The 15677-nt window shown below is 47.0% G+C and overlaps 2 protein-coding genes across 3 annotated transcripts in view; both read left to right on the top strand.

The window, feature by feature from the left end:
- NLRC5 (NLR family CARD domain containing 5) overlaps positions 1-6634 on the top strand; it is a 52285-nt gene extending 45651 nt beyond the window's left edge. Inside the window, exons 45-49 of the mRNA XM_077931834.1 lie at positions 220-306; positions 1284-1367; positions 2535-2618; positions 4782-4865; positions 5769-6634. Coding sequence (XP_077787960.1) covers positions 220-306; positions 1284-1367; positions 2535-2618; positions 4782-4865; positions 5769-5850 — 421 coding nt within the window. The 3' untranslated portion in view covers positions 5851-6634. The remainder of the gene's footprint in view (positions 1-219; positions 307-1283; positions 1368-2534; positions 2619-4781; positions 4866-5768) is intronic.
- Positions 6635-10041: 3407 nt separating this feature from the next.
- The window catches only part of CPNE2 (copine 2), a 78681-nt gene continuing 73045 nt past the window's right edge, over positions 10042-15677 (top strand). The window contains exon 1 of one of the 2 annotated variants that reach the window (XM_028739277.2): positions 10042-10613. The gene's annotated coding sequence lies outside the window, so the exon portion shown is untranslated. The remainder of the gene's footprint in view (positions 10614-15677) is intronic. The other variant, XM_077931832.1, reaches the window with a different exon arrangement.

Below are 15677 nucleotides of genomic sequence, written 5' to 3'. Positions count from 1 at the left end.
CGTTTAGATCCATTGGTTTGGATCCTGCCCTCCAGAGCAGCAAAAAACAAGCTTGCTTTGTCTCCCATGTGACATGTTTTGGAAGTCATCTGCCAGTCAAAAAGCAATTGTGAATGTTATCCTCCAAGTATTATGTTTTTTAAAACAAACAGCATGATTTTAAAATAAAAATAATAAAATAGTTCAATCTGATCACCTTTCCTGTTTTTTACCTTGCAGTTTGTCCGAAAACAGCATTGGGCACAAGGGTGCCATGGCACTCGCAGAACACCTGCCACAGCCCTCCTCAAAACTCAGGAAGATTGAGTAGGTCCACACCTGTTTTCATCTGGCTTAAATCTAACTAAGCCATCTGCATTGTGTGTGTGTGTGTGTGTGTGTGTGTGTGTGTGTGTGTGTGTGTGTAAAAGCTTTTTGTACACTATAGTTTTGTGGGTCTTTGGCTGAAAAGCAGCAGAGAAATAAATAGCACCATAGTGAAGGAAGCTGACTTTATATCAGGTTAGGCCATTTATCCATCTAGCTGAGTAGTATATATTCTAAGAAGCCCCTCACCCAAGCCTTTTAATTGGAGATCCTGCCAGGGATTGAACCAGAGTGCACCGTTTCCTATGCAGGTTTCAAATCCATCTTTAATATGTCCTGTTTTTTATTTATTTCTAAATCTTAATTGACATTTGTTGCCAAGTATACTAAAAATAAAATATAAAAACCAATCAGAACACTCATAGTCCACCAAGCCAAATCAAAATGTAGACTGGGTGTCTCCCCACAAATTCTGGCATTACAACAAGAGAGTTGGACATCATTTTAGAGACTCAAAAGAAAAATTAGTAGCACCGTCAAATTTTAATGTGCTGTTTTTGCCTTGGCATTTATAGTTTTCAGGCCAGTAACCAACAATGCTGGGAATTGTATTCAGCTGCATAGATTTCTGAGAGGCAGGACAATCACAAAGGTTATGAGAGGGCACCATCAAATGTACTTTTCAGTTTGACTCCCCTCAAACGTCTGGTCCCCCCCCCCCAGGTTAACTTTTCTGCTACAGCCAAACTTTGGTCCACCTGCCTTTGAAAGAAGCTGTGCTGTTTATGAATACAAAGTTGTGTTCAGTGTGAACTGAGGAGCAAGGCTAATCTGTTTTAAAATAATAAGGAAGGGTGGACCCTAAGAGAAGTTTCCTCCTCTCACAAATCTGCTCTTTTGAGCTTTTCACCTGGGAAAGCCACAACTCTAAAATTAGTGTGGGAACTGGTTTCCATTTTGCAATGTGTTCTTTCTAGACTGAAGGTCTGCGGCCTCATCGACTACACTTCTAAGAGTCTCATCCTTGGTGTCAGCCAGTGCCCTCTTCTGGAAGAGATTATGTGAGTACTAGGGGCTGCTGCTCCTGCTTCCTCCACTTACAAGCCACTCCTGACCTCCAATCCCTCTTTCCCCCACACCTGGCCAAGCCCTCCTCATTTTGCACCTCACCCTGTTTGCCTATCCCCTCCCAGGTTGTCCCAAGCCTCCTCTTCATCCCTTGCAGCTTGCCACAACCACCCCCTTTTTAAAAGAGGGGGGAGGTGCTTCAGATAATGGTTTTCTGAAGTGCCTCCCCCTTTGTTAAACCTCCCTGCAGCCACATTAAAAAGATATTTAGCGTCTCCCCCCTCCCATCTCAGCCCACGTGGGCCATCTGCCACAGTGTTGTTATACTGGAGTTGTTGTGGCCACCTATCTACAACCATGCAAACTGCAGTGTAACAACAGCCTTACATTTTTTTGTATATAGAAAGATAAACAGACTTGTGGCTGTGGCTCGTGGTCCAGAGCTAATCTGTCCATTGCTGACATGGATGCTCCTTTCCTTGTTCAGTAGCATCTAGATCAGGCATGAAGAACCCCAGGCCATGCCTGAATTAAACCCAAACAGATCCACCTCTAGAGGACTTCATTCACTGCTTCTCTTTGTGCCCCCTAATTTCCTAATTGATATTCACCAGGAATATCACAAAGAAAACATTTGTTTGACACAGTCTTGCCAAAACAATCAGAGAATGTATTAAACAAATGTGCTTGATTCATCCCTTGTCTAGGGAAGAAAATATTCAACCAAATGATTAAAATTACATGTTTCAATTTAGAAATGCATCAGAAATTGATAGGAGGCACGGGCAGAGCAGTGGCTCATGCAGAGACAAACAGGCAGCTACCTCTGTGGGTAGATTATTCTCCTATGCTTTGGGAGTGGTAGAATGATCTGGCCACACCCAATTCAGACACATGGCAGAATGACCTACTTCTAGCAGGAGCTGACTGAAGGAAGGCAAGATCAGAGCAGTGAATCATGCAGAGAAGCAGCAGGCAACTCTGATTCGGTGGACTCATGGAGAGCCTGTGTTTACTTTACAGTATTTCTCTTGCAGTCTGCTCATGTGCTGCTACAGCATCTTCTATGTCCTTGATCTTCAGGTCACCACTGACTCAAACACCTATTGAATTCATGCCTAGTTAGGTTTTCAGCTGTTAATCATTTTCCTCATCTTTAGCCTGTCCTGGAACAAACTTGGTGATGAAAGTGCTTTGGAGCTGGCCAAGGTTCTCCCTCGAATGGCAAAGTTGAAAGTACTGGAGTGAGTACAAGGAATTATCAACCCAGAGTCCTTCACCAAAAACCAACTAGAGCCTAGCTGAGTTTTCTTTTTTTTTGGGGGGGGGGGGAATGTTGATAGTGGGATGAAAATTTAGGAGGGGAAATTTTCCCAGGGGGCAGGAAGAAAATATTGGGTGTGGCAGTGTTCTCCAGGAGAGCAGCAGTATTCTTTTTTCTTTCTCTTGAAAGTTTTTTCTTTAACTCAGTTGCTCTGCTCTCACCTGCCAGAGGCAGAACAGCACGTGCAAGAAATCTTTTAGCAAGACAGTAAAAAATCTCAGGAACTCCCTGCCCCTTGATAGTTTGTTGGATAGTTTTTGACATCTGCTGAAAATTTTTTTGTATGTGCAGGTCTATCCAGATGTGTACTTTTATTGTGTGCATTTGTTTTTAAAATTTGTGGATTTTATCTACGTTCTGATCATTTTTATTGCCTGCCATTTAAAATATTTTTATTGCTTTTTATTTTTTTTAAATTGAATATTTTCTGTAAACCACTTAGAGATGCTTTCAATTGAGCAGTATATAAATATTGCTAAATAAGGAAATAAATGGTGCCCATTCCTCCACCAGTCAAAGCACTTACTGCCTAAACGCATTCCAGATACTTTGGTACCTTAGGCACCCCCCCAAAAAAAGCCTTGTCCTCTTCCCTGGCAGTAAAAATACAACAATAATAAATGAAACAACTCACACTTGGCTGCCTTTTCATGGCACCCCAAATCTGCTTCCTGGTGCAGCTGCCTCACTCCGCCCTATGAGAGTGACCTGCTGTTTTCCTGGTAAACTGAGAATGAGCTTTATTAACCACCAACCCCCAAATTTGGGATCCTCTCCAAACTGGTGTCAAAGTTTTGTCCTCATTTTGTGCCATTTTGTACTGCAAACTCTCCATTTTGTACCCCACCCCCAACTGAGTGATCGATACTTACAAATCTAACATGTTGGATTTTGGGGTGTTACCAGGGTTCATAGTTAACACTCAAAAATCCAACATTGTCAGATTCATAAAGCTCTGAGAATGGGCACCTGGTCGACCTGAGTGCTGGACCAGATGGACCTTTGGCCTGATCCAGCTACAGGCCTCTTCCTATGGAGGAGGAGGAAAGAGAAAGAGCACCCTTTTGGTCCTGAAAGATGGGGATGCGTCTTGAGGTATATACTTTGTATAGGACAATGGCTTGGATGTTTTCCCCAAGCCAAATTGCTGGAGATGGAGAGAGTGAGCATGTGTGTGTATGTATGTGTGGGGTTCTGAGTCGGTGGCACACCCACTTTGACCACGCCTACTTTTGTCTCGGCCATCCCAGGAATTGGCCAAGAGTAAGGATGGTGAGAAGGATGGTGAGCATCTTGAGAAGTAGAGACGTCACCTTGCCAACAAAGGTCCGTATAGTTAAAGCCATGGTTTTCCCAGTAGTGATGTATGGAAGTGAGAGCTGGACCATAAAGAAGGCTGATCCCCGAAGAATTGATGCTTTTGAATTATGGTGCTGGAGGAGACTCTTGAGAGTCCCATGGACTGCAAGAAGATCAAACGCATCCATTCTTAAGTAAATCAGCCCTGAGTGCTCACTGGAAGGACAGATTGTGAAGCTGAGGCTCCAGTACTTTGGCCACCTCATGAGAAGAGAAGACTCCCTGGAGAAGACACTGATGCTGGGAAAGATGGAGGGCACAAGGAGAAGGGGGCGACAGAGGACGAGATGGTTGGATAGTGTTTTCGAGGTTACCAGCATGAGTTTGACCAAACTGCGGGAGGTAGTGGAGGACAGAGGTGCCTGGCGTGCTCTGGTCCATGGGGTCACGAAGAGTCGGACACGACTAAACGACTAAACAACAACAACAACAAGGATGGTGAACCTGTGGCGCTCAGGATGTTGTTGGATTCCAGCTCCCACCATCCCTGACCGCTGGGAATGCTGGTGAAGTCTAACAATGTCTGGAGAGCCAAAGGTTCCCCATATCTGGCTAAGAAGGGATACAGGCATTGGGCCCAGAGCTGTTCTCCATCCCTGCCCTTAAGCGGCACTAAATAATTTCTGACTTTTTTGTTCTGTTCAGGAGAGGAGAGGCGGCGATCAGTTTCCCATGTTACTTAGCCTAGTTATATCTTTGCCTTTCTTTGGCTTTTTTTAAACAGTCTGGACAACAACTACATCACTGCTTGTGGGGCCAGAAGGCTCACAAAGGCACTTGCACAGTGTCAAGGAATCCAGATAATACGGTGAGTCCTCTGCAAAAGTTACATCAGCTTCCTAACCACTAGGAGGTGCTGTATTTATTTATAGTGAGCAAGGCTAGTAGGCTCCCAGGATTAACTGCTTAAAGCTCATGGTTGGATCTGGAGACCCACCTTTCGTCCACCTTTAGTCTTACTAGTGCTAGTATTGTTTTGATTTATTATCCACCTTCACCCTAAGGTGCCAGGGCAGCTGGTGATGATTTATCTCACTGGAAAGCTGCTGGAAATTGGAGAAGTGTCCAACTTTTTATTAAGTAACATTTTTATTTAACAGCATTTATCTATGTGTGGGTTTGGGTTAAACCACAGAGCCTAGGGCTTGCCGATCAGAAGGTTGGCGATTCGAATCCCCGCGACGGGGTGAGCTCCCGTTGCTCGGTCCCTGCTCCTGCCAATCTAGCAGTTCGAAAGCACGTTAAAGTGCAAGTAGATAAATAGGTACCGCTCCGGCGGGAAGGCAAATGGCGTTTCCATGCACTGCTCTGGTTCGCCAGAAGCGGCATAGTCATGCTGGCCACATGACCCAGAAGCTGTACGCTGGCTCCCTCGGCCAATAAAGCGAGATGAGCGCCGCAACCCCAGCGTCGGCCATGACTGGACCTAATGGTCAGGGGTCCCTTTACCTTTACTATCTATGTGTTATGGAGAGAAAGACCGCTAAGCAGTTTACAACACTAAAATATTTGTTAAAAATACAAATAAAAACAAACATTAAAAAACCAACTGCATTAAAAAAAAAGTGGAAATGCTAAAATTATATGTTGGTAGGGCAGCTTGCTGAAACAAAAAAGCTTTTATCAGGTGCCAACAGCATTCCAGCAAAGGTGCCTGCCTCCTGTCAATGAGCAGGGAGTTCCATACTTTCTCTCTCTTTGTCTTTTCTAGTCTGTGGCACAATCAGATACCGAGCGATGTTGAACAAAAGCTGAGGAAGGAAGAGCCACGGCTGCATTTTGCCTTCTTTTGATGAACCAGCAGGGAGGGAATCTGGCTCCTGCCAGGCATGGTTTTGCTGCTGGCCAAGGAAAAGAAGGAAACTGAGCAGGATTCTGGGCTAGCACATAGGTACTGCAACTTCTAAAGAGAAACAGAAGCTGCATGATTATACTTCATCCTCGTGGCCAGAAATGAACAGCTTCTGCTTCCTCTGCTTCTTTGGCGACCACTTGTAGCCGAGTAAAATTGTCTTCCATGAACACGGTATTAACAGTGAGTCCATAAGTGACTGTGGAGGCCAAGTCAGGATCCACACGTCTTTCCACAGTGGGGACATAGGATTCCGGGTGGGAGTTGGTCATAGTGAGGGTTTGCCAAATGTAAGTGACAGCTTACAAAAGAGTAGAACGCTCACTTGGAGAAGCAGGATCTTTGCCTTGGCCTGATTGACGGGAGCATCTTGCAAGAAATCCCAAAGTTCATCTGTGGCAAGTCTGAGACTGGGCTATGCTTGTTTGGCACTGAAAATACCACCGTCTTCCATCAAGGTGAATACTGATTAAGAAAAACTGGATCCTGCAACATGTATTGTGGACTCTTGTTTGCTTTTGCTTTATTTATTTCACTGGTACTTATTTTGCTTGCGTGGAAGAAAGCGGTGCAGGTGTGGGGACGGAACTGCACCTTCAGCCAACCTTCTGACTTTCGAGACTTCACCAGGATGAACCCACTTTGATGACTGCTGTCACAAACATAAGGACTAGAAACTTGCAGGGCATTTAAAAAATGAAAATAAAAACAGAGATCGCCAGGAAGCTGGATTCTGTACCTAGTATCACCTTTTACACTTTTCCTGCACGTGTGTAGAATTCCACACCTCCTTAGTTTTCAGGATGAATAGGGAAGAAATTCAATTCTCTGCATTTTGCAATGCAGTTCTGCAAGCAAGTTGTATGGAAATGAATATGATTAGGGTAAAGTGTGCATGAAAATGCATATATCGGTGACATTGCATTTTTGCTTTGCAAAATTGTGTATATTAGGCAAAATGGTGTTTGAACATGTATGTTAGGGATAAACTGTTGATGAATTTTCATGAAGACTTTTTTTAAAAAAATGCAAATGGCTTTAGAAATGTGGAGAACCAAATTTAATATTGGAAAACAGAAAGAAACTAGAATGGACAGATATGCCCATCCTTAGTTTTCACATATCACAACCATGACCATTCATTACTGTGGTTCTTCAACCGCTTGGCTTGGATACAGTAAAATCTCGGAATGGACACCTTCCTGTTTTAAAGATCTTGCAAGTGGGGTTGATGGTGAGCAGAAATCTACAGATTCCTTCAGTTTCTTGACTGATTAACTCGATATACCCACTAGAGGGCACTGTGTCCTTATGGAAATGCCAGCTTTTTTTCCAGTTAAAAGGTAGGTGTGGTCTAGAGAAGAAAACCTCAGAACTTAATACAGTACTGTACAGTCTCACTCAAAATCAGTGCTGATGCTGGTGTCACTTCTTCTCAGGCAGTGGAGGTGGGAGGGCAGGGGGCACTTCCTGTTTTGCCTCAAGTGGCAAAATGGGACACACCACCCCTGATTCCGGTGGGTTTTAGTTCATTTCCAGCCTATCAGGTTTTGTCTGTAGTGCCTTATCTGATGTGAGCCCACCCACAGCAGGTTACGTAACTACACCTGAACCTCAGATGCTCTAAAACAGGGGTGGCTAACCTGTGACTCTCTAGATGTTGTTGGACTCCAACCCACCTGCCCCAGTGGTCAAGGATCGTGGCAGGAGCTCTGGTCCACCAGTGTCTGAAAAGCCACAACTTTCCCACCCTGCTCTAAAACCTTTGACATGCAGGTTTCCTATAGATGCAGCTTGGGATGTGTGAGAAAACCCTAAATTCCCAGCAATGCGATTGAATCCCTGTTGTGAAATGCCAACAGCCAATAAGTGTCAGATGTATCCTGTGCCTTCTTTCCTTTTCCCTTTCTACTGGCTACTGGGCTACAATTTGTACCAGTTGCTATTCTTAGTCTCCACTTTTGCCCCTTTCCTACACAAGCATCAAACACAGGCTGGATGCTTGGACATTGCCTACAGACAGGCAAAGAGCACTGTAGGTTCTGGCCTTTTAGCCTCTCTTTTGCTTCTGATTTGCTTAGGCAAATGCTGGAACCGAACTTTGCAATACAAAGATTTGGTGCCTGCCTGTCTACCTCAAGTAGTGCGGGCCAGTGTGGTGTAGTGGTTAAGAGCAGTAGTCTCGTAATCTGGGGAACCGGGTTCGCATCTCTGCTCCTCCACATGCAGCTGCTGGGTGACCTTGGGCCAGTCACACTTCTCTGAAGTCTCAGCCTCACTCACCTCACAGAGTGTTTGTTGTGAAGGAGGAAGGGAAAGGAGAATGTCAGCCGCTTTGAGACTCCTTCGGGTAGTGATAAAGCGGGATATCAAATCCAAATCCAAACAATGCTCCAAGGACATGGCAGGTGGAAGTATCATCTCTCTCTATCTGTTGAGCTGGGAGCTGGGAAATTACATTACAAACACTTGTTTGCATTTGTGGCTAGGATGGTGCTGCTTCTGTTCAAATGTTTCATGCCAAGGAAAGTGGTAATCAGCACTAGAATTTTGTGCCACAATTCCCTGCAAGAATTTCCAGATAGGTCTATTGCTTTGAATAGGTTTGGCAGAAAGATAAAAGGGGGAAATGCATGACCCTCTGGAAAGTTTACAAAGATAGGTGCCAGGAGACATCATGAAGTTGTTACAGTAAGTGCCACACTATAACAACAAAAAGAGGTGCCAGTGCTGCGTACCCTTGAGCACCCCCTTAACAAAAACTTACTACTTTTTGTATTTTGTGTTTTATGCTGTGAACTGCCCTGTGGGCTCTTGATGAAGCGGGGGGGGGGGGGATTTAAATTTAATAATTACAAATAATTCACTTGGAACTGAGCTAATGCATTTGCTGAACAAATACAGTCAAACCTCGGTTTTCAAACAGCTCCATTTTCGAAAGTTTCGGTTCCCTGACACCGAAAACCTGGAAGCAAATGCGCTGGCTTTTGAAGCGTTTTTCAGACCCTGAACGTTTGACGCTGCTTCTGCTTGAGTGCAAGACGCTCTTGCAACCAATTGGAAGCCGTGTCTCGGTTGTTGAACGTTTTGGAAGTCAAACTGTCTTCCTGAACGGATTATGTTTGACAACCAAGGTTTGATTGTAGACATTTTTGGTAGGACTCGCTCGCTGCTGTTGTTTGCATCTATCCTGAGAGACAATGGAGTGTGCCTCAGGGTGGGGAGTGAAGTTAAACCGCTGCGTTAACAGCACTGAAGTGACCTCCCTGGGGCACAAGCCTGGGCAGTGTGTATGGAGGTCCTGGGCTGCCCAGACCCCACTCTGGGACTCTCTGATGTAGTCCAAAAGAAGGCAGCGCGATACGTTTGCCATCAGCTTGGCTACAGGAGTTGCTGGAAGCTGCCATCCAACTGTGTTAGGGACTCCACTCTGGATTTGCGCAGCGTTTACTCCTTAGAATTTTCTTCTCCCAAAGATATCCCGCAAGGCAGCAGAAGTTTAGGATCAGAGTTTTCCTTCTGCTGTATGGGCTGCCTTCCCAGGTTGATGAGCCCCATCTGCCCCTCACTTCTCTCTACAGCATGTGCAGAAACAGCCTTCTTGACCGTTGACCCCACTGTTGGTCTCGTCCACTGGAGCCTGTCTTCACATGCATCCCTAACTCACCGAGAGTTTGAGACCCTCATCTGGTTTAGCAGTTTCCTGGGACGAAGCCTGAAACTCAATGAATTGAACTGATTGAGCCTGAAAACGAATCTTAAAGGGAGTCAGTGTGCTATTGTGGAAAAAGACCAGGACGAGGGAGAAACCAGGGAAAGAGGTCCTGAGGGCAAGAGGAACTCTCCCTTCCTGTGTTTCCCAGCTGCTGGTATTTAGACGCATTCCTCGACAGCTCCCTCCTCCACGAATTTGTTTAACCCTCTAAGTTGGCGGCCATCGCCGCCTCCTGTGGGAGGGAGTTCCGCTGCTTAACTGCACAGTTAAGCAAAGCAGGGGGCTTTGAGCCGAAGCTATGCGGCCTTCTGTACTCGGGAAAAGTCCACGTCTGTTGCGCCATCAGAGGAGACGTCCCGCTCCGCTAGGAAGGAAGCCTCCCCCCGCCGGACTTTCCTTCCGAGTCCCGTTCCAGTCGGGCTCCGGCTGGTGACTACGAGCTTTCCTTGCGCCGCCCCGAGGGGCTGCCTGCCTGGGGCCTTGATCGGCGTAGAAGGGGAGTATCCCGAGCGGCGGAGGGAGGCGGGACGGGCGGGACGAGATTCCGGAGATTTTGGCGCCTCCGCCCCCCGGGAGGGGCCGAGCTCCCGCCCGCCAGCCCTCCCCTTGCTCGCCCGCCCGCTTTCCAGGTGGGCGCCGTCGACGCCGCCGCCTGGTGCACTCGGGGCTGACCGGAGCGCAGCGCCTGCACAGCGACGCGCCTCCACCGCCTACCGCCACCGCTGCTCACCGACGGCTCTTTCCCGAGGGCTCCTCCGCCCAGGCGAGGCTGGGCGAGGCGGGAGCCCAGCTGGGAGGAGTCGCCGATTCCGCTGTTGCTGCTGGTGGTTGGCGCTCGGAGAAGACGACAGGCAGCGGGCGAGGGAGCGATCTGCCGGGCAGCGGCGCTGCTCTCCGCCGGGAGACTCCGCTGAAGCGCGCTCGGCTCCCTGCGCCGAGGCAAACGGCCGCTTGGGCTCGCCCTGCCCGCGGTGAGGAGCGCCCGAGCGGTGAGTACCAGGCAAGGGACGAGGGGTGCGTGTGGGACTGGGGACCCCCTCCCTGTGCCATTGCGCCGCGATCCCTTCCCAAGGCTTGGGATTTTGCGCGCTCTCTCTCTCTCTCCAGCTTGCAGGCTGCCTCTTTTTGCTTCTAGGAGTTCTGTTCACACGTGCCGCCCTACCAGACGCGAGTTTGCCACGGAACGGGCGCTCGTGGAGCCCCCTCCCCATGCCATATCTAGCTGACACACGTGTTCGGCGAACACAAGTTTGCCCCCACCTGTTGGTCTCGTGTTTCCAAGGCCAGTGTTTTAAAACACAGCTTATTGGGTTCGTTTATTTTCTGAAGAACGGGTTGCGTGTGCGCCGAGACTCGGGAGCCGCCTGTTTTGGTTCGGGGTGAGCCTGCAATTCTGCATGCTTCTGCCTTGGGGGATGCTGAGGAGAATGGCTGAAAAATGGGAGAGAAACGTTGGAGACAACGAAGCAGAACCCTGGAGCAGAGACACGTTGGAGACAAGGAGGCAGGAATCCCAAAAAGGGTGTTTCTGTGTGAGTGCAGAGTGCCTTAAACATAGCCAGCCCACACATCGCTGGGGTCAGGGAGAATGGGCTTCCAGGTTAAAGAGAAGCAAGCAGACTGAGGAGCTGGCATCTGCCATTTTTAAAGTAGGATTTTGGGTGACCCCCCTCCCCTTCTCAAGCACACCTGGTTGGTGGGTTTATTTTTGCAGGGAAGGGGGCGCTCTCTTGGCAGACTGTGGAAGGCTGTGGTGTCTTGGGAAAACGAAAGGCAGGATAGAAATGCAATAAATACTTCAAAGAAAAATATTTCAATAATTTGTATGCCACTTAGTTACAGTACTAATTAATTACAGCAGTTAAAAACAGCCTTCTAAAAAGCAATTAAAAACTCCCAGAAGCAATTGCCTACTCTCAAACAGTTTCAGTGTCGCTGCCAGAATGCAGGAGCACCCCGCAATGTCTTGGATGTGGGGACCACCAGCCCTTAGTATTTTCTTTCTTTCCAGGGTTGAAGCTCAGTCTAACCCAAGACTATGGCTTCAGGTGTTGTCGCTGGACTCCCATCATCCCTAGGCAGGATGGCCTGTTGTTAGGGATGATAGGATTTGGTTCCAACAGTGCATGGAAGGCCACAGGTTTGCCCCTTCCCACTTTACGACCTGATGTTGTGGCACCCTGAAGCACCTGTGCACAGTTTGCTCGTTCACACCTGTTAACAGGTCTGCAACAGGGTGGAGAGGTGTAAAGCTTCAAATCAGTCTGCCCCCATCTAGTTTTCTCTGCATGTTTTGGACTACAACTCCCATCAGTCCCTGTAGCCAGCAGCACCAGTGGTCAGGGATGATGGGAATTGTAGTCCAATGGCACCCAAAGGGCCGCAGGTTCCCCACCTCTGGCCTAACCCAAAAAGGTTGTTGGGCAACCCTAAAATGCACTTTTCCTCCACTTCCCTAGGCCCTCTCACCACAAGAACAACGGCAGCTGGCCTGGGGCCCCTCTTCCATTGGGTTTTCAGTGGGCTTTTATTGGTACGGTGTCCTGTCTATGGGATGTAGTCACTAGTGCCACTTGTGATTCCCCCCTTTAAAAAAAAGATACTCCCCACACCTGTGCCAGCAGGTGGTTGTCAATATTTAGAACTATATCTGCTGTTACCCATTGCTCTTTGGTTTTGTAGTATTGGGGGTTTGAAAACTAACTTTAGAGAGACTTTGCATTGTGGGGTTAAAAAAATTATATAAAGTGGCTTACATAAGGCAAGATAGCTCTTTTAAAATAAGGAATATACAATTCAGTGTTCACTGGTTCATTGAGTAACTGCAGCCGAAATATAAATGGAAACTAGTGTTAAATCACACATTTCAACCTCCCAATGGCTGCAGTTGTTACTTGCTTGTGTGAAACTGTTCTAATTCATCTCCTTGGAGCACTACTTCATCTTTTCCTTCGCTGGAGGTTTATTATTGAAGGTTTATTATTATTATTATTATTATTATTATTATTATTATTATTATTATTAAATGATACAATAGCAAATATAGCAACTCTGTACGTCCCAAAATGTCCCAGTCGGGGAGCTTTGCACAGGTGTCTGGTGGGCCACAGTGAGAACAGATGCTGGGTGAGAAGGGACCCCTGTGACCTGACCCGGCAAGTCTCTTTTTGTAGGTTCTTATGAAGAGGATATTATATTCCTTTAAAAAGGGGAGAAGATTGGGGTGGCAGGGGAGTGTAGAAACAGTACCACAAATAAACAAAAGCAGGGAGAGAAGGTCTACATGAGAGGAGGGGGGGAAATATCATATTGTGTAAAGATAAATTGTGTTCCGTTTTAATTAATTAATTAGTTAACTGAATTATTAGGAAGAACTTTCTGGCAGTAAGAGCTGTTTGACGGTGGAACAGACTCCCTCCAAAGGTGGTGGACTCTTCTCCACTGGAGGTTTTTCAACAGAGGTTGGGATGCCCCTCTGTCAGGGATGCTTTAGTTGTGATTCTCGCGTTGCAGGGAGTTGGGCTAGATGATACTTTAGGGACCTTTCCAAATGTACATGGAATGTTTGCCCCACCCTAACTCCTAAAGGAGCCCAGGGTGGCAAAAAGATGGAATTAAATATAAAATGAAAACAACTTGAAATATTTAAAGCATTGAAAAAAAAATCTAAAACCATTAAGAGCATCCAAAAACACTTAAGAACAGTCCCATATCCCCATTATCCTATGGCCGTGCTGGCCTGGGCTGATGGGAATTTTAGTTGCAAACACCCAGAGGGCACTAGACTTGTGAAGGCTGTTCTCAGCCATTAATGTCCAACCTGTGTGCCTTGAAAGAGCTGCCCATGTGCTTTGGTGCAGTAGGTGAAACTCCAGTGAAGTCCAAAGAGTTCATCCATAAATGAGGATCCCCACTACATCTCTGCATGAGTCATTGCCCTGGTAGTTTTGCTGCATATCGGAAGAGGTTTTTTGTGTGTGTGTCACTGCATGAACTCCTGCTTGGGGCTTGTCTCCTTTAAATGAAGAGGCCCAGCCAAATCAGCAGTCCCAGCAGAAGCACAATAGCATGGGACTCCTCTGAGCATACAGAGCCGCCACATACCAAGGCAGTTCATTGCACTTGTCTGCACTGGTTTCAGAGTTTAAAGCCAGAGATTGATGGATGGCCAGGGATTGAGCCTTCTGCGTGCAGAACAGATGCTCTACCACCTTCCCTGATGGTTTCTCAGAGGACCTGTGACTTACACCTTTGGAAACATGAAGGTGAACCATAGCTATCAGAAGTTGGGACATGCTATTGCAGAGGTTGGGGTCCCAGTCTTCCTTGGCACTTGGCTTGGTTCTGGGAAGTCCACACACACACTGTTCTCCTCTGTGAGAACTTCCTCTGCTTTGCACTTCTTGTTAAGCTCTGCCTGATACTGCATTGATGTTTTGCCTGTATAAACTCAAGTTCCAGTCTTCACCTGTTCTGGGTGTGTGTGTGGGGGGGGGGGGATCTCCTTTCAACCTCTGCAAAGGCCATGGAAGGGAGATGGGGGCTGGCTCTGTTTGCAGCAAGTTATGCCCTGGTGCAACTCAGTGGCACTTGCACTATCGAATCAGGGACTAAATGAGATCTCGTAACCCCATTAATCCATCCCGATTTTGCATTTGGTTCTGGAAAATTGCTGTAATTACTGTGTCCTACTTGTTTCACTCTCTCTCTCTATCTCTCCTGCTATTGAATAGATGGTGACTCGCTCTCTGCAGCAGTTATCTGAACAATATATTGGCACTTCCCCAAGATAAGTGGCTAGATCTCTGAAAATGTAGCTGCACAGAGAAAGTTCATTGCTTACAGTTGAGCTGCCTGTTCCTTTTTCTTTTTCACGCCTCCATTCAAATCAGATTCCTTTCTCCCTGTAAGAATGTGCTTGATCTCTACCAGCTTCTGTGGCTTGCAGTACCCAGTTCAGACATTACACTAACATAGATAAGGTTAAGGAAACCTTGGTTTGGCATGATGTATGGGTGGGGAAACTGTGGTTACTGCCCTTATTTCATTTCAAGGGAACCCTGCAGTGGAGCACTGAGCAGCGCCATAAGACGAAAGATTACTCTAAAGCTGTAGGTCTGGAAGATCAACCCATTGTTTGTGTTGTTAACCATGGTTAGCCCAAACTGTGGCTTGGGATAATGTTGACCTGATGTGGCGTGGCTGATGTTCCTTGCACTCATCCACTGTCAAAGGAAGGCTGGAAAGGGCTCAGAGGTCAGCTGATCCAAGCTCTGGTCTTGGGGCAAGGCAAAAAGGTCTAAGGGTTAGAGACTTTTGCCCGTCCAGGCCTATTGTGAAATGAGAGCACGTCCACCAGTGAGATTTAAATACTGCACTCCATTAAGTGGGTAGTTCTTCTGATTGCTTGTGTCTTGAACTGGGCATGTTCCCTTGGCCTCTGTTTCCCCTCTGCCCTTGGAGGCAGGCTCAGGCAGAGAAGGGAGGCATCACTCAAGGAGCCACTGAGCCCCCTCCCCCAGCCCAACTCCAGGTGGACTTTGCATGCAGAAAGTCCCAGGTTCAACCCCCACCAGCAGCATCTACAGGTAGGGCTGGGAATGTCCCCTGCATGAAACCCTGGAGAGCCCCTCCCAGACAGTGCAGGCAGTTCTGAGATAGATGGACTCGTGGTCTGACTTGGTATAAGGCAGCTTCCCCTATCTATCTTTGAAGGAAGAACAAAGGTGATCAATTGAGTCTTAGAGGTCCTTTTAATGAGCAAGCATTGAACTCAGAAAGACAGCACTTGGAGCTTCTGAAAGGCCAGCTCTTTCTAACAGTTCTAGGTCAGAGGGGCAGCTTCCAGCTTGAGCGCTGGTGCTCAGGTGTGCTGGAGACGTTTCCAATTCATCTGACCCACAAGACTTTAAAGCACATTCAAATCTGCTTTCTGCCTCCTTATTACAACGAGGTTATCCAAACTCTGTAATAACAACTGCCATTCAAAAAACACAATTAAGAGAGAGGTCGACCCTTCTGACATCTGGTTCGCATGTTAACACTAGATCTTC

The sequence above is a fragment of the Podarcis muralis genome, chromosome 7 (assembly GCF_964188315.1).
Source record: "Podarcis muralis chromosome 7, rPodMur119.hap1.1, whole genome shotgun sequence".
Taxonomy (NCBI): Eukaryota; Metazoa; Chordata; class Lepidosauria; order Squamata; family Lacertidae; genus Podarcis; species Podarcis muralis.
Note: the sequence above shows the minus strand (reverse complement) of the source record. Positions and strands in the feature narration are given on the sequence as shown.